This window comes from Myotis yumanensis, unplaced genomic scaffold (genome assembly GCF_028538775.1).
Source record: "Myotis yumanensis isolate MYYU_CA2020_CCGP unplaced genomic scaffold, mMyoYum1.0.hap1 SCAF_3, whole genome shotgun sequence".
NCBI classification, from domain to species: Eukaryota; Metazoa; Chordata; class Mammalia; order Chiroptera; family Vespertilionidae; genus Myotis; species Myotis yumanensis.
The window spans coordinates 90,787,571-90,806,367 of record NW_027223754.1 but is presented as its reverse complement, the minus strand read 5'-3'; the positions used below and the strand labels follow the sequence as shown (position 1 = coordinate 90,806,367).

At 37.9% G+C, this 18,797-nt stretch overlaps 1 protein-coding gene across 2 annotated transcripts; it reads left to right on the top strand.

The window, feature by feature from the left end:
* The first annotated feature begins 243 nt into the window (after nt 1–243).
* On the top strand, nt 244–17,074 carry CKAP2 (cytoskeleton associated protein 2). 2 transcript variants are annotated; one of them, XM_070407478.1, is made up of 9 exons: nt 244–363; nt 1,258–1,342; nt 4,905–4,980; nt 5,095–5,960; nt 6,617–6,821; nt 8,169–8,339; nt 9,177–9,246; nt 15,430–15,685; nt 16,179–17,074. In XM_070407478.1, the coding sequence occupies exons 1-9, from the start codon at nt 294–296 to the stop codon at nt 16,432–16,434; spliced, it is 2,055 nt and encodes a 684-aa protein (XP_070263579.1). In that variant the 5' UTR covers nt 244–293; the 3' UTR covers nt 16,435–17,074. The 2 variants fall into 2 exon arrangements, with proteins under 2 accessions (XP_070263579.1, XP_070263578.1); XM_070407477.1 differs by having other exon boundaries at nt 4,902–4,980.
* Nucleotides 17,075–18,797: the final 1,723 nt, after the last annotated feature.

Here is an 18,797-nt window from a genome sequence, read left to right as displayed (position 1 = left end):
CTGCTATTTAGCAGAGACTTTGCAGGCAGACGCCAACGAGGTCCAAGACGGCGCTGCTTGGTTTGAAAACCTGGGATTCAGCCAAGGGCCGCCCTAACAGAAACGCGCAGACCCGCCGCGGCGACCGCAGCCCAGGCCCCGCCCCCTGCGCCCATTGGCCCATTCAATTCACGCCGGCACCAATGGGCGGAGGCGTCGGCCGCGCCTCTCCCGCCGTGCGTCGTGCCGCTGCTTCAGCTTGAGGGGCGGCGGCGCGGTCAGGCAGGAGACGCGTCCTCTCCCTTCGCCCTGCGATGAGCTCCCCAGCGGTTCCGGGCGACCTGCAGCTTCCCCCGAGTCAGAGGGCCCAGGTCTCGTTCAGAGGTGAGGGCCGCGGCGCGATATCCGCGCGACCCGGCGAGGGGACCGGGCAGCCAGGGTGGGGGTGGCTGGGCCGGGCCAACGGTCAGGACCTTGGGGCCGCAGACCCGCTTCAGCCCTGACGACTCGTGTGAGACGCGGAACGGGTCACTGGGCCTCTCGCCGCTGCCTTCCTGGCGGCGTGGTACCCGCCCCGCGGCGGCTGTTTGCGGGCTGATCACTTCGCGCGCAGCCCTTACCCGCCGGGCGTAACCGGCTGGCGGCAGAGACCGGCCTAACCGGTCAGCGCTGCGTTTATCGAGGGGCGCGGCGGTGCTGTGGACGGAGCCGGGGCCCCGGGGGCCGGGCCACCTCGGCGCGAGAACTCACGGCGCCTGCTCAGGGCGGTCCCACCTCTGGAGTTGGGAGCACATTTCTCGAGATGGGCTTGTCTCCCCTGATGCTCCCTGTTAACGCCCCCGACATTATGAAAACCTAGGGTTGGCTGGGTCCTCAGAAGTAATAGTTATTTCTCTGGCCTACACTTGGGAAAACAAAGAAATGTCACCCAACTCAATTACGGTAAATAAAATGTGGAGTCCAGTGTCGTCACCTCTACCATTTGGTTTCCCAAAGCTTGCCTCTCAGTAACCGTGTGTTGAGAATTATGTTCTCCAGATGTTTCACTTCAAGGTAGAAGGTAATGCAATTCTTGTGCAGAGAGGTGGGACCAACCGTATAGTAACAGCCTTGTAATAATAAGATTTTCCAAAGGCAATACTGAATACTGGGCGATTTTCTGCTATCTATAAGATGTGATGTTAAGTAGAACATTTGTTGAAGTAAAATCTTCATTTAGTCCATTTTTATTCAATGTTATTGTAACTAATGTTGACATGTAGCTGTTTTGTTATTCAGAGCAAAGAAAACAAAAACTCAAGGAGCATCTGTTAAAAAGAAAAACTCTTCTTGCATACAAACAGGAAAATCAGAAATTCTCCAGGTGAAGTAAAAAAACAAAACACTTTTTTTTTTTCCGATTGGTAAAACTTATTCAGATCTTTCCAATAAAAATGTAATGTAAGCCACATGTGTCATTAAAAATTTTCTAGTAACTACATTTTTAAAGTTTTATTAAGGTGAAATGAATTTTTTAAATACATTTTCATTGGTATTAGAGAGAGAGAAAGGGGGAGAGAGAGAGAGAGAGAAACATCAATGATGAGAATCATTGGTTTTCTGGGGATCGAGCCTGCAACCTGGGCATGTGCCCTGACCGGGAATCAAGTGACCTTTTGGTTCATGGCCCAGCGCTCAACTACAGAACATTGAGCAACACGGGTCGGGCTGAAATGAATTTTAACCAGTTAACTACCTCGTGTCCAAAACGGAAACCACCCCCACATGCCACAATATTTTGAATTTAATTTTAAAAAATCAATTTGCAATCAATATTATAAAAATATACATATTACTCACAAATTTGGGTGTTCTTGAATATTTTCGGCTGAAAATTCTCACAAAAAATGATTTTAAGTTGGTTAGGGCAGCCACTTAGGGAAAACATGTTTTTTTAATAGATGCCTATGGTGTGTGGGGAAGGTCCTCCGCTTGTGTCTACAGGCGCTTATGGTGTACAGTGGGTTAATAACATTTTATTTAATGCAGCATATCCTGTGTTGTCATTTTAACATGTAATACTTTAAAAATTGAAATATTCTTTTTGGTATTAAGTTTTCAAAATCTGGTCTGTTTTTAATACTTTCAGCACATCTCAATTTGGACTAGCTACATTGTAAGTGCTCAACAGCACTTGTGGCTTAATGGCTACCTTATTGGATTGTACAGCATCAGATCACCATTTCTTGTGTAAATTCACACTAAGAAGAAACAATTTTAAAGCAAAATGTGTATTTTTATCAAAATATTGACATGGTTTATACAGTACTACAAAGGCCAGTCTTTGTATAATTTAGCAAGGTTTTAGAGTGTATGTGTGGGGTGGGGGGAGTATTGTTCCTTGGGAGGTGGCCCTCCTAAATGTTTGGAAATCATTTGTTTTAGTCTCAGTGATCCACAGGAATATATTTGTATTGTTTTGTTAAATTTTTTTTACAATATATTTTATTGATTTTTTACAGAGAGGAAGGGAGAGGGATAGAGAGTTAGAAATGTCAATGAGAGAGAAACATCGATCAGCTGCCTCCTGCACACTCCCCACTGGGTATGTGCCCGCAACCAAGGTGCATGCCCTTGACCGGAATCGAACCTGGGACCCTTGAGTCTTCAGGCTGACGCTCTATCCATTGAGCCAAACCAGTTAGGGCTTGTTTTGTTAAATTTTTTTAAGTAGTACATGGTTGTGACTAAAACAAAAACCCTTAAATATATAAAGAAGAAAGTCAAAAGGTCCCCTCACTCTTTCCAAATAACTGGTAGTGACATTCTTCCAGGCTCTTTGTGCAATTTAAGAGTATGAGGTTAGAGTGATAAGGACCTGGGCTGGAATATGTAGGTCTGCCACTACAACTATAAACCTCAGAGGGGGTACCTGGCCTCTTTGAGTCTGTTTACTTATATTAAAATGATAAAAATTATTATGTACTCTACACATACACATGTTCAGAAAGAGAGCAAATGATAATGCAAGTGGGATAAAATGTTAGCAGTAGGCAAATCTGAGTAAAGCATATATGGATATTCTTTGAACTATTGATAATTTTGCAACTTTATGTAAGTCTGCCTTATTTCCAAACAAAAAATTTTTAAGCTTTTAATTTCACATTTATAAGTTGCTTTACTTTAGAATAAACATTTTCATAAATCCCATAGTTCTTTGTTTAAAACAAACAAAAGAATGATCTTAGGCTTTTAATTTAGATAACTGAGTCTATAGTGATACCATATATTGAAATGGGGAAGACTTAGGTGTAGGAATGGAGAGTTTGACCCTAAATTGGCATGTTGAAGGTTCATGCTTTAGACTAGAAGGAAGAGGGTACCAGAGACAGGCTGATAGTCTTTGGTGGAAGAAAAATAGGTTAATTCTTACTAAGATTGCTTCTAGCCCTGGCCAGTGTGGCTAAGTGATTAGAGTGTTGGCACATGCACCGAAGGGTCTTGGGTTTGATTTCCGGTCAAGGGCACATACCTGGATTGTAGGTTCAATCCCCAGTCCCAGTTGGGGCATGTGCAAGAGGCAGTCAATCAGTATGTTCCTTTCACATCAGTGTTTCTTTCTCTCTCTCTCTCTCCCTCCCTCTCCCTCTCTCTCCCTCTCTCTCCCTCCCTCTCCCTCTCTCTCCCTCCCTCCCTCCCTCCTCCCCTTCCTTTCCCCCTCGCCCCTCTCTAAAAAAAGCCATGGGAAAAATATCCTCGGGTGAGGATTAACCAAAAAAATTAAGATTGCTTCTAATTTTGTCAATGAGATATTATCACAGTATATTGTAATCCCTGAAGTAATAGAATCTGAGATCAGTAAGTGGTCTTATTAATGAAGGTACCACATTGGGAGCAACCTGGCAGGTTGACCCTGAGCATCATCTCCCACCCACACCAAACAGCAGGCCAGGTAGTAACAAGAGGAGTATTTGCCATCAGGAATTGAATACAGGTGCTTAAAATTGAGAGATGTTGCTGTGCTCTAGGCCACTGGCAATGCCTGGAAGGAATGAGAAGCATCTATACTCAGAAACTAGCTACCAATATACCCAGCTCAGTAGCACATTTTGATCCTTCTCTGCCATCTTTGAAAATGGGTGGTACAAGCTATTTCAAAGTTCTGCTTCTTCTGCAAGCAGACTAAGCAAATAGATGTGAAAGGCAGTACAACCAAAATTATCAGCTCTATAGATTGTAAATATTTTATGCTAAAATGTACTTTTTTCACATTTTTACATCTCTGAACTTGAGCTTTATCTTAGAATCAATGGCATCTAATTGACCCTGTTTTTTCCTTGCTAAAAGATTCTCACAATCTATACTAACCAGTCTAAATATGTAAAAACGACTTTAAGTCAAATAATAAAAGTTTTGCTTAGGACAAATAAATCTCTTAGTTCTTAGGTGTACCATGCCAGCATGGCCAAGGGTGAACCTGAGGAGGGGCAGAGAAGGATTGAAGAAAAGACAGACAAAAGAATTCAGCTGGGGCTTGGTGGATCTCCCATGCCTGGATGAGGACACAAAAGACCCAGCCTGCAAGCCCATGCTTTATTTTATAGTCTGATTAAAACAAGGGTAGATTAACATGTATACAAATGATCTTGTTTTGGCAACACTTGCTGCACCTTCCACAACCCATTAGCTACTTAGGAAGGAATTAGGGAGGGCTACAAAATCAGGCTTAATTATGCTAGGAGAGCTCTGCCCTCCAGGCTGGGACTTGTTTGTGTCCCTGCCACAGGTCAGCCCGAGGCTTGACTCTAGAGCCACTCCCTACACTTAGGTCAATTTAAAATTATGAAGTCAGGTAATGGTTAATATTTTTCCATCCCTTCCCCAAAAAAGGAAACCCTCTTTGGTATGGGGTTTAAAATTCTCTTATTTTTATTTTTTTTAAGTAGTAGAAACGAGGGAATGATGACATCTGAGGGTCTGGTCCAAGAAGAGACAAAAGTTCTGAAACTTAAGACAAAAATGGTAAGATATGGACATAGTCCTCAAAACTGTCCCTTTCCCCCCATTCCTTCTCCTAAACTCTTTCTGAAAGAAATGAATTCTGAAATACTAATTTGTTTCAAATTACTCTTTTAGGCTGATAAAGAAAATGTCCATAGACCTACAAGGAGCAAAAATAATGTAACAATGGGAAAAAATTGTATTCCGTTAAAACCTTCTAATGAATTAACCAATTCAACTATAGCCACTGATACATATAACTTGGAGAATAATAATCAAACTCTGCAGTTGTTACCAATTACAAATGATCACCAAGGTCAACGTATGACATTAAGCCAAGCATTTCACATTAAAAACAATAATAAAAAGAAGCAAGTGACTACAGAAAAACCAAAGCAAGATGCTAACGTGCTCAAGAAACCTGTGCTTGGATCTTATCGTGGCCAAATTGTTCAATCTAAGGTTAATTCATTTAGAAAACCTGTACAAGCCAGAGATGAGCATTCTGCAATAACAAAGAAACTTTCAACTCCTATCTCTAAGGCCACAAAACCTCAGCCTATAAACACCAGCAGTGTAACAGCAAAAAGTCACAGAGCCTCAAATATGATGACTACGACTAAATTTGTGAGGGCTACATCTCAGAATGAACAACTTTTACGTCCTCCTATTAGAAGTCACCACAGTAATACTCATAATACCCAGAACTCCCTGAAACAAGGCATTGCCAATGTTACAGTTCGGAAAGGGTCTCATGAGAAAGAATTACTACAATTAAATACAGTTTTATCTAGTGTCAAAACCATTTCTTCTCAGGAAGTAAAAAGAAATAAGACAGTATCAAGAAGCATCACATCTGAAATTATAGCCAGGCCTGCTTCATCTTCTAATATCAAACAGATAGAAAAGTCAAAAACCATTGACCAGTGCAGGCATACTATAGCAAAAGCAACTATCAACAATAGAAGGGCTCAGCCCAAAGAAACCGTAGAAGAAAGAAAGTAAGTAGATGTAATTCATTAGCTGAATTTTCAAATTTGTCATTTGGTTTATAATTTAATGTATTAGAATTTTTTGTGTGTGTATTCTCTACTGTCATGTGTAGACAGATTTAAGCAAATTTATATTGTGGAACAGTATGACCTGAGTTATTGTGTTTGAATGTGTTTTATTAGGTTGTTTTATGTAGCATAAGTTAAAATTCTTAATGGAATTGGGAAGTATTTTATAACATCCATTTAAAAATTCATTCTTATGTCTTTGAGCATATAATTCACTTTGATATTTTTTAATATATTTTATTGATTTTTTACAGAGAGGAAGGGAGAGGGATAGAGAGTTAGAAACATCAATGAGAGAGAAACATCAATCAGCTACCTCCTGCATATCCCGCACTGGGGATGTGCCCACAACCAAGGTACATGTCCTTGACCGGAATCGAACCTGGGACCCTTCAGTCCCCAGACCGACGCTTTATCCACTGAGCCAAACCGGTCAGAGCTCACTTTGATATTTTTAAATTTTTTTTCTTCATATTTGTGAACCATTTTTTGCCACTAGCGTGGAACTACTTAAAGGTTTGAAATATTTTTTAACTTTTCCTCTATTTGACAATACTATCAGTAATATCACAGTAATGTACTGCTTATAATTATAGAGCTCGTTTGAGTGAGTGGAGAGCTAGCAAAGGAAAAATATTGAAAAGGCCTCCTAGCTCAGTAATAACCCAGCCTGAACCTGAAGGACAGAATGAAAAACCAGTTGGGTCATTTTGGACTACCATGGCAGAAGAAGATGAACAAAGATTATTTACTGAAAAAGTAAACAAGACATTTTCTGAATGCCTAAACCTGATTAATGAGGTAATGTCTTTATCTTATATTTGTGTAGTAGTTTATATTTTGCAAATTACCTTCATAAGTATTATCCCATTAATTATAGTCAGTCTTGTTTGACAAAGTAATGTGTCACTGATGTTATGTAGACTTACTGTTAATTATGAGATTATTTTCTTTGGCCTTTAATGGACTTCGTTTTCACCCTAGCCAGTTTGGCTCAGTGGATAGAGCGTTGGCCTGCGGACTGACAGGTCCTGGGTTCAATTCCAGTCAAGGGTACATGCTCGGGTTGCAGGCTCGATCCCCAGTAGGGGGCATGCAAGAAGCAGCCGATCAGTGATCCTCTCATCATTGATGTTTCAATCTCCCTCTTCCTCCCTCTCTGAAATCAATAAAAAATATATATATTAAATTAAATTAAATGGACTGCATTTTCATTGAGTTCATAGAAATATATCAAAGGAATAGATTTTTTTACTTGAGTAACAAATATTGTATTCCGCTATGATGTTAATAATTTACCAAGTCTAGCAATACAAATTAGTCCTTATTACCACAGGTTAAATTCAAATTGACTAAAGTATTTTCAAATACTTTGATTCATCTCACCCAACATCATTATGATCTTGAACTTATTGTATTTTTTTGTTGGACCAAAATTTGACAGACTATAATAATTAACTCCAGAATGTTTTTTTTATTTCCTAACTACTCTTTAATCTTGCTTTGGTCATACACTACTGTCTAAGTTCCAGAGCAAGAGTGAATATACAGAGTATGATTTCAAACTTCAGTCTTCATGAGCATCATTAAACATTTTGTAGTTTTGAGGACCAATGAAAATTACAATTAGGGAAACTGATTCAATTCTTATTTCTGCTTAGCTGGAGTTTTTTATTGATACTATGGAATTTTTCTCCCCTGCTACTCAACTATATATAACTTACTTACATAAACCATTACAGATTCATTTTAATCTTAACATCAGTACCCGACAAATATAATTTTAAAACCTGCGAGCTATTTTCACTCAGAAACACTTGGTAGATACAAAAATATATAAATATTAACAACTGGAATCTACAATAAATACGATAAGAGGATAAATATCAAGACCAAGTAGAGTGTTAGTCGTTTTTTTATGAATGTTTTTCTCAACTAGTGTATTATGTTCTTTTGCCTTGTACTTATGACCAATATGCCTCATACTAGCCATTCAGAATAAATTTGGAGTGAGGAGGATAATAGTGGATAGTTTTATGAACAATTTTCCATCAACTTTTTCTATCACTGATTTTGATTATAGTGAGCTTAATTGCTTATACTTTCTATGCTAAAAGATAACACTCACTTTATTTCTTGACGTTTTAGGGATGCCCCAAAGAAGAAGTATTAAACACACTGAATGACCTGATTAAAAATATTCCAGATGCCAAAAAACTTGTTAAGTATTGGATATGCCTTGCACGTGTCGAACCACTCACAAGTTCTATTGAAAATATTATCTCAATCTTTGAGCAGGCCATTCTGGCAGGAGCTCAGGTGAAATTAAAACTTATTAATTACAGTGCATGTAAATTATTCAGAATTATTTGAGATATATCATAACTTAATAAAATTGTGGTTATATATATATATATATATATATATATATATATATGTAATGAATGAAAAGCCACAAGAATTGCATTTTTTTTTAAATCTTTATTCAGATTATTACAGTTGTTCCTCTTTTCTCCCCCATAGCTCCCCTCCACCCCGTTCCCACCCCACCCCCTACCCTTACCCCCCCCCCCCCAACACCGTCCTCGTCCATAGGTGTACAATTTTTGTCCAGTCTCTTCCCGCACCCCCCAGACATGGTGCATGGAAAGTGCTCATAATATCTGGCATATAATGGACACTTAGTGAACTGTTGAATTTTTTAACCTTGAGCTGTTCAAAGACACATTTAATACCATGTGAAACACAAAAATATAACTATGTACTTGAATGAGGAGAAAAGGAATAAACTTAAAGGTTAATGTAAACTTAAATGTAATCAGCTCTTTAATAGATATTAATAATATTAATTTGCTACTTGTTTACTAATAATGTCCATATCAGGCAAGCAGTAATAGTTACCAAAGCCTTAAGAAAAATTATGGGGGGAAATTTTAAACTGATGAAATCTCATTCCTTAAGTTTATTTTTATTTTATAAATTGGAAAAGACAGGTATTTTTTCAATTTGAGTGGCAAAATAAGTGGTCTAAGAACCACTGCCTTGTTTTATAATATAAAATTTAATCACTGGATTTAATATTTTAAACTTGGACAATGTAGTGTGTGAGAATATAAACTTACATGTGTCTGCTCTCTTCATTTAAAAAAAATCAAGCCTATTGAAGAAATGCGACATGCAATTGCAGATATTCTAACAATGAAGAGTCAAGAAAAAGTTAAATTTGGTAAGTTAGTTTCATTTTGTTTCCTTTAAGTGGATTGTGACTTTATTAAATTTCTTTGCTGAATTGTTTTTCTTTTATCATTTTTAATTTTTTTAATATGTAGGTTAATCTTTTCTCATACATCTGTTGATGTACCTCTGAGATTCAATAGCTTTCTGTAGTAAGAATTTTTAATTAGGAGGTCTCATTCAAAACCCAAATTTGTCATTAAGTGTCTGTGAAAGTTACCTTACCTCTGTAGAACTTAATTTCCTGTCTTAAGATTGAGGCAGTTTGACTAGACCTCTAAAAACTTTTTGCTTATTAAATTCTACCATAGCCCTGGCCTGCATGGCTTAGTTGTTAGAGCATCAGTTTGTGTCCTGGGTTCGATTTCTGGTCAAGGGCACGTACCTGGTTGCAGGTTTGATCCCCAGCCAGGTTGGGGCAGGGGCAGGAGGCAATCGATGTCACATTAATCTCTCTCTCTCTGTCTCTCTCTCCCTCTTCTCTCTCTTCCCCTCCTCTTCCCCCCTCCTTTCCATTCTCTAAAAGTCAATGGAAAAAATATCCTTGGGGTGAGGATTAACAAAAATAATAATAAAATCGATCATATGTTCTATGCTAGAGAGACACTCATTTAGAAATTCTCTTTGCTAGGAATAGATTGAGAGGCGATAAGAGATTCATTAGTGGTCAGGTATTTAAAATGTAAATATCTTCTAGATTCAGATATAGGTTTGTGTCAGTTACTATGAACTTTTACAAGAAATTTAACCCCTTTTCTGTAAAATAGGATAATGTTAAGATCTTTCTTAAGATTCTTAGGACCATTAAATGAAATAATGTACAGCATTGGACAAAAGTAGGTTTAAAGTTATGAGTATGTGAAACAGTTTATTGTATTATTATTACTTATTTGTATTACAACTGTAAACCTACTTTTGCCCATACCTGTATATAAGAATCAAATTCCTAGGCACATAGTAAGTTCATTAAACTTTAACCATGGGTAATATTAACTACTAGAGGCCCGGTGCACAAAAATTTGTACACTCAGGGGGGCCCCTCAGCCAGGCCTATACCCTCTCGCAGTCTGGGACCCCTTGGGGGATGACCACCTGCTGGCTTAGGCCCACTCCCTGGGGGATTGGGCCTAAGCTGGCAGTCAGACATCCCTCTAGCAGCCCGGGAGCCCTCGGGGGATGTCCACTTGCCAGCGGGGAGCAGGCCTAAACTGCAGTTGGACATCCTTAGCGCTGCTGAGGAGGTGGGAGAGGCTCCCGCCACCACCACTGTGCTGGCAGCTGGCAGCCTGGCTTATGGCTGAGCAGAGCTCCCCCTGTGGGAGCGCACTGACCACCAGGGGGCAGCTCCTGCATTGAGCATCTGCCCCCTGGTGGTCAGTGTGTGTCATAGTGACCAGTCATTCCCAGTGGTTCTGCTGTTAGGGTCAATTTGCATATTACCTTTTTATTATATGGGATTTTAGATGAGAGCAGAAATCACTACATATAAGTATAAGCTAATTTGTTTCTTTTTTTAACAGAGTTATTTCCAATTTTTTAGTATACCTCTCTGTATCAGCCAATCACAAATATTTGAGCACCTATTATATATCATTGTTGCTTGTATCTGGTTTTTTTTTTCACTAATTTTATTTTTTATTTATTTTAAAAAGTGTCAGTTTGACCTTTTTAAGGCTCCTGATGACTGCTGCTAAATTGCTTTCCAAATTAGTTAGAAGTATCCTTATTTTCAGTACACAAAATGAATTTAAAATATAGAGATCTAGATCATGGGCTAAATTTTAAGTAAAATTTAAAATTATACTGAAATTCTAAACGTGTTATACACGTTTTGGTTACATGTTACCAAAAATCTGTTCAGTGATGTTAATATGCGTATGGCTTAATGGTTAATATCTACATGTGAGGGGGTCCTCTTTTACTGGCAGTGTGTTTAGTTCAACAGCGAATATTTCAATTGATGGTTGCTGTTAATATGCCCCTAGGAGAACATACAAAAGATATATTTTTTCTAATGGTACTAGTTATATTTAATGATGAAACTTGAGAAGGAATGGTCAGGGAAACAGGAGGAAAAACCAGGAAAGTCTACTATACCATAAACAAAAGGAGGAGAAAAGTTTAAGAATAACCCAACCTGGCAAAATGGTTGAAGGGGATCCAAAGGTATAAACCTCTAGTTATAAAATAAATAAGCCATGGGGATGTAATGCACAGCATGGTGACTATAGTTAATACTACTATATTGTATACTTGAAAGTTGCTAAGAGAATAGATCTTAAAAGTCCTCATCAAAAGAAAAAAATAGACTTATTGTGGTAATCATTTCACAATTTTACAAATACTGAATCAGTATACTGCTATATACCTGAAACTAATATAATGTTATATTTCAACTAGAAGGCCCAGTGCACTACATTTGTGCACTCTGGGGGCGTTGGGGAGGGGTCCCCTCAGCCCTGTCTGCACCCTCTTACAGTCCAGGACCCCTCGGGGGATGTCCGCCTGACAGCTTAGGCCCACTCCCCACACTGCCACAGAGACAGGAGAGGCTCCCGCCACCACTGCTGCGCTTGCCAGCCGTGAGCCCAGTGGGAGCACACTGACCACCAGGGGGCAGCTCCTGCACTGAGTGTCTGCCCCCTGGTGGTCAGTGTGTGTCGTAGAACCGGTCGTTCCGCCATTGGGTCGATTTGCATATTAGGATTTTATTATATAGGATTATACTTTTGTTTTTAAAAATTAATAAAAAGAATAACTTAATCCTGAGTCTTACACACTAAAGACAGCAAAGTGGAAATAAATATTTCATTTTAAAAGCTTCGGCCCTGGCAGGTATGGCTCAATTGATTGAACATGGTCCCATGCACCAAGAGGTTGCCAGTTCAATTCCCAGTCAGAGCCAGCGCATGTGGGCTTGATCCCCAGTAGGGAACATGTAGGAGGCAGCCAATTGATGTTTCTCTTAACACATCCATGTGTTTTTTTCTCTCCTTTACTCTCTCAAAAATCAATAAAAACTTTTTTTTAAGAGAAAAAAGCCTTTCTCATAATTCTCACTGACTTTAGAGATCTGTAAAAAGAGAAAACGGTATTTTAATTGAATTCAGTTTTCTATCTTTCCTGTGGAATGTTTTCTAGCAGGTAGAATATTTGTCTTTACATGGAAAAAGCAATGCTATCAATAAACTCTTGGCTTTCTGAGATATGTAATTACTAGATATAAAATCAGTTTTACAAATTAAGATTACTTGTAAGTAGCATTGGGAAATAGAAGACAAATAGTAAGAGAGACGAACACCACTTGAGTCTCTCAGATACCTCATGCCCACATTTCCACACTTGAAAACATCATTTTTCTCTAAACCTTCTTTCTTTTGGTTCCCTTTCTCAATAACTGACACTGCCCAGTTCTCTACATCAGAAGTCTTGGGATTATATTTTCACTGCCTCATTCTCACACCCTCACCCCTGTTCCTCAGCCAATCAAATTCAATTAAACTTTGTAAGCATCTCTTAAAATGCATCTATTTCTCTTCATCCTTACTCTTATTACTGTATTCAAGATCACCTACAGATCTTCCCTGGACTACAACAGTAGTCTCCTTCCTTGCCTGCTTCTCTCCTCTTACTCTAATCCATTCTCAATGCTGCAATCAAAATGCCCTGTCACTTCTCTGGGTAAATTCCTGACTCCAGCCTCTTGTCACTCCCACTCCTTCACATCTCTAAATTTCTTTCTTTTTTTATTTTCTAGAAAGGACTATATTACCTATTTTTTCTCTGGTCTATCCAAGCCAGTGTTCTACTTTTAATCTAATTCCTCTTTATCCTTTAGACCTCAACTCAAATGTCATTCTTTGGGGTAGCCTTCCCTGATAGCCACCTATCCTCCCCCACCCAACTAGATTAGATGCACCTGTTTTGTGCTCCCAGTTTTTTCTCTGCAATAATTAATGCACTTGATTGTTTGTCTTGTCTTTTAAACTGTAAACTTGATGGACAAGGACTGTGTCTGATCTTTCTCAACATTGTACCCCAGTGCTAATGCAGTGTCTAGCATATGTTAAGGCACTTAAATATTTGTTGAATTAAAGAATTCATATTTCCTCTCCCCATTTCAACATCTTTTCACTAAAGAAACAAACACATTCAGCTCTGGCCGGTATGACTCAGCCTGCTGACTCAGTTCCAATCAAGGGCACCTTGGTTACAGATTCCCTAGCCCTGGTTGGGGTGCGTACAGGAGGCAACCAATCAATGTGTCTCTCTCATATCAATATTTCTGTCTCTCCCTCTCGCACTCTCTCTAAAAATCAGTGGAAAAATATTCTCTGGTGAGGATTAACAAAAAAAAAAAACACACCAAAAAACAAACATTCCGTTTATCATGTAACTAAAACATCTCTTAGTAAAAATCTCTAATAATTTCTTATCAGTCAATCTAGAGGTCTTCTCAGCTTGATGGATTTACCAGATGTCTCACAAGTATTTCAAAGCTGACATGTTATATTTTAAACTTTGTCTTTCTCTACTGCTTCGCCATAACACCATCTCTTCCTCCCAAAATATAAAAGAAAGAAAAAATTATTCTGTCATTAAAGACTCCAAAGGAAGAAATTTTTGAAGGGATGTCCCTAATACATACACTTATTAACTCCTAACTGAAAAAAACACTTAAGTTAGGCTCTTCCTTCTCATTGCCTACCTCTGCCACCTTGCTTAGACTATTAAAACAGCTTTGTCTTACCATCACACATTAGTTTTCATTCCCTGCCATTCTAAACCATCCTGTATTGTCACCAAATCTAACTGTATCTCTGTCTCTCGTGAATTTTTTTTTAATTATCAAACTTCTTGCACATAAAGTTCATTATAGTCCACACCAGTGGTTCTCAACCTTCTGGCCCTTTAAATACAGTTCCTCATGTTGTGACCCAACCATAAAATTATTTTCGTTGCTACTTCATAACTGTAATGTTGCTACTGTTATGAATTGTAATGTAAATATCTGATATGCAGGATGGTCTTAGGCGACCCTGTGAAAGGGTCCTTCGACCGCCAAAGGAGTCGCGACCCACAGGTTGAGAACTGCTGGTCTAGATCCGTTCTCTTTATCTGAATTCATCACCTCCTCCCCACTGACCTTTATATTCCTTTATATTCTAAGCACACTGGCCCTTTAATGTTGTCTTACTAGATCTTTTTTTAAAAAACAAAACCAAAAACCTTCATACCAAAATTGTCTTCCTTGGTTTTGTCAAGTACTTATTTTTTAAGACCTAGCATAAATGTTACTCATGAACCTTCCCTAGCCATCTTTCTGTCCTACAAACAAAGTTAGTTATTTTTTATGGTTCTCATCTCAATTATAGCCATTTTCTTGTTTTATAATTATTTTCAAGCGTGTCCCTTCCATGGAATATGAACTTTTTTTTATTAAAGATTTTGTATTGATTTTTAGAGAGAGAGAAACGTTGATGTGAGAGCGAAACATCCATTGGCTGTGTCCTGCACATCCCCTACTGGGGATTGAGCCCACAGCCTGGGTATGTGCACTGACCATGAATCAAACCAGCAACTTTTTGAGGCACAGGACAACCCCCAACCAGCTGAGCCACACCAGCCAGGACGGAACGTGAACTTCTTAAAGGACAGAGATGATTTCGTTCTTACATTTGTATCTATAATCTCTGACACACAAGTGTTGGTAAATATTGTTAAATAGCCTTAGCCAGTTTCACTCAGTGGATAGAGCATCGACACCCCTTACCCACCCACCCCCCACCCACCCCACCCCCCCACAGACTGAAGAGTCCCGGGCTCGATTCCCTGCTCAAGAGCATGTACCGCAGTTGCAGACTTGATCCAGGTCAGGGTGTGGGAGGCAGCCAATCGATGTGTCTCTCACATCAATGTTTCTCTCCTTATCACTTCCACTCTCTCTAAAAATCAATGGAAAAACATCCTCAGGGAGGATTAAAAAATATATAAAAATATGTATATAGATAGATAGTTAAATAGTTGTCAGCAATATTTGTTCAGGAAAAGTAATAGTTAGGAGATGGCTTGGTTCTTTTATTTTGAAAATTTGGCTCCTATGAATAAATTTAATGTTTTCTGGTTTTGTTCTTAAATTTGACCAAAAGCATAACTTATAAATGTATTCCTATAGGAGAAAATCTTGAAGAGGCTTGTGCAACGAAGGAAAAAATCCAAGAAGTCAACATCGAAGATATTGGTGTTAATCGAGAGTCAGGAAAACCTGAAATGGAAAATAAACATCATAGAAATGTAGTATTTCAAGATTGTAAAAAAGAGCAAGTACACAAAACAAAAGATCCAACCAGTGACGTTAAAACCCCCAACACAGAAACTAGGGAGGGTTGCTTAATTAAATATAATGTGTCTACTACACCATACTTGCAAAGGTAAGCTTTTTAAATGTAATGTGCTGATTTGTTTTTATGCTTAGGGATAATAAATATGATATTTTAAAATCTTTGAGATAGCTTCCATTTAGAACTATTTGTTAACAAAATGGTTTTAAACAAATCGAATATCATTGGGACATCACCATTTAAATACTGCATTTGCTTGCTTTTCCCTAAATATTGTCATTTTGAAACAAAATTTTTACATCATCTTAATTGCTGATTGTTGATAATAATAGGATTTGGAACTCAACAATTAGCCAATTCTACAGATATTCAAGTATCTACTGTGTACAAGTTATAATAAAAATTGAGAAAAGAATAAATTCCTTATTTCAAGAAGCTCACAGTACCTCTCTGTAAGACAATCAATCACATGGTTATAACACAAGTTATGGTATAATAAATAGCATCAAAGTACAAAGTAAAAATGTTAACATGTTTTTTAACTCTGGGAATAATTTTGTGGGGTTTTGTTTGTTTGTTTTAGTGTAAAAAAGAAAATGCAGTTTGATGAAATTAATTCTGCATTTAAAGAGCTCAAGTTTCTAACACCAGTTAGACGTTCTCAGCGACTTCAAGACAAGACTTCTAAGTTGCCCGATATGTTAAAAGACCATTATCCTTGTGTGTCTTCATTGGAACAGTTAACAGAGTTGGGGGATGAAACTGATGCTTTCATCTGCCGCCCTAATGCAGCACTGTGCCGGATGAATTTGGAGACTGAAACAACAGAAGAGAAATAAAGCTATGATAAGAAATAAGGATTTTATTATTCCTGGGGTGTTTGTTTGTTGTGGCTTCATATGTCTTTGTTCAAGAGTTGGCCAAGTTACCTAAGTATTCATGGCAGTAAACTCTTTTATAATATTCACATAATAGATGTTGCCTTCTGCTTGTCAGAAAGCTAAATCCTATATTGTCTATCTCAACAGATTAAGATTTTCTCTAAGGTAGCTAAATTTTGTCAACTAGTTTACTATGTTCTTTTAGTATAATTAATGTCATTCTATTTTCAGTGGTACTTCTAAAATAACTAATACTTAAACTTGTTTTGTAATATAAAAACTTAACTGTTAAATAATGTCCCCTGAAACATGATAGTTATATACAGTAAACAGTTCTCTTCTTCCCACACACATAAATACCATAATAAAATTGTTTATGTCTTTGAACTGATATTTAAATAGCATTTATCCTCTACCAGGTCCATGTTTTCAAATCAGTAATTGGCCATTATAAGAGCTTAAATCATTTTAAAACTGTAATATGAATGTGGTTGAAAATCACATGCTTGGGCTCATTTATGTTCATATATTCCATTTGAATAACAGTACCTTCCATTGTCTTCTATTCTAGAGAGCAGGATTTTTATTCTTTTTTAAACTGCCTAATATGTAAACAATAAATTAACATATCTACATAATGATGTTTCAGTGCCATTTATTTCAACAAATATGAAATGTAGTTTAACCACAGTGAATAAATTCAAACCTCACCTTTGGAAATAAATTAGAGTGGGATTTGACTTGAGGTTTTCAACACTTAAAAGTATGTGCTTAATGGTTATTTTCTTTTGAAAATAATCTACTTCTCTAAAATTGTACCTTAAATTTACCATAATTATTTTTTTAAAAAACTTTTTATTGATTTTTAGAGATAGAGGAAGAGAGAGAGAGAGATAGAAAATCGATGAGGTCAATTGGCTACCTCTTGCATACCCGCTTCTGGGAATAGAACCTGCAACCCGGGTATGTGCCCTGACCGGGAATTGAACCAGTAACCTCTTGGTGTGTGGAATGATGCTCAACCAACTGCCCCACACTGGCCAGGCAATTTTTACCTTAATTCTTTAGTTTGTTCTTTTCATACTTTGTACAAGTGGCACAAAATATGCCATTTTGAAATAAACTTCAAGTTGGCTTATGCACTGAGCTTTTTAACCAGTTAACTGCCATACGTCCAAAACAGAAACCATCCCCACACACTGATACTTCGAATTTAATTTAAAAAATCAATTTGCAACGAATATTATAGAAATAAATATATTATAATTTGGGTGTTCTTGAATATTTTCAGCTGAAAATTCTCATGAAAAGTGATTTTAAAGTTGGTCAGAGCTGCCACTTAGGGAAAACATTTTTTTATTTTTATAGATGCGCATGGCGTATGGGGAAGGTCCACTGCTTGCAATTACAGATGCTTATGGCATACAGTGGGTTAATATCTATAACACAAGGGCCCTGAAGTTTAATAGACCTATGAGCTTTGAAGTTTAACAGGCCTATATTCAAAATCTCAGTTCCTACCGTTTCTTAAGTTTTGTGGCCATGGAGAAGTTACTTAATTGAACCTCATCTTTCTGAAGGGTAAAGTGGAGATAATCCCCTCTGGTCATTTTATACATGTTATCTGCCTATCCCTGTGGTTGATAGGCCAAAATGGACACCGCACCCAAGCTGAACTGTCAATATCCTTTTCAAAGGTACTTGGAATCAGAGCTGAGTTCGTCTTTTCTATGTAGGTAGACCTAAAATAGGTAAACATGAGGCATTGGGCAACCACATAAAGTTTTGGTAGCAGATTACTAGTCAATGGAACAACAAAGTACCTAGGGAAACGTAGAGACTCTGCCTGGGGTTTTCCTATATCAGTTGTGTATTCAAGTAAGTAAGTGTATATGTGGATTTTGTTTTGCTTTGTTGGATATAAATGGCATGATACTTCACATGTGATTCTGCAACTTGCTTTTTTTTTTCTAATTGACTTGAGGAATTTTCATTGACAAGTCAGTGTAACATCAAGACTACATGGGAGTTCAGTAAATGATAAATTTTACATCTCAATACAGTAGAGAAATGGTTATGAGTCAGCCATGCATTTTGAGAACAAGAAATTTCAATCTCTCCACCACTTGCAAAAATAAGTTCCAGGTAGCATAAATAGTTAAAGTATATTAGAAGGAAATGTAAAATACATTTTTTCCTTAGGATAGAGAGGACTTTCTTTAGCAAGACACTTTTATAAAGGAATCCTTAACAATGAAGGGGTGATGGAACACACAGATTTTAGCAGCAATTAGCAGCAGGACAAGTTCCACCTTTGGGTA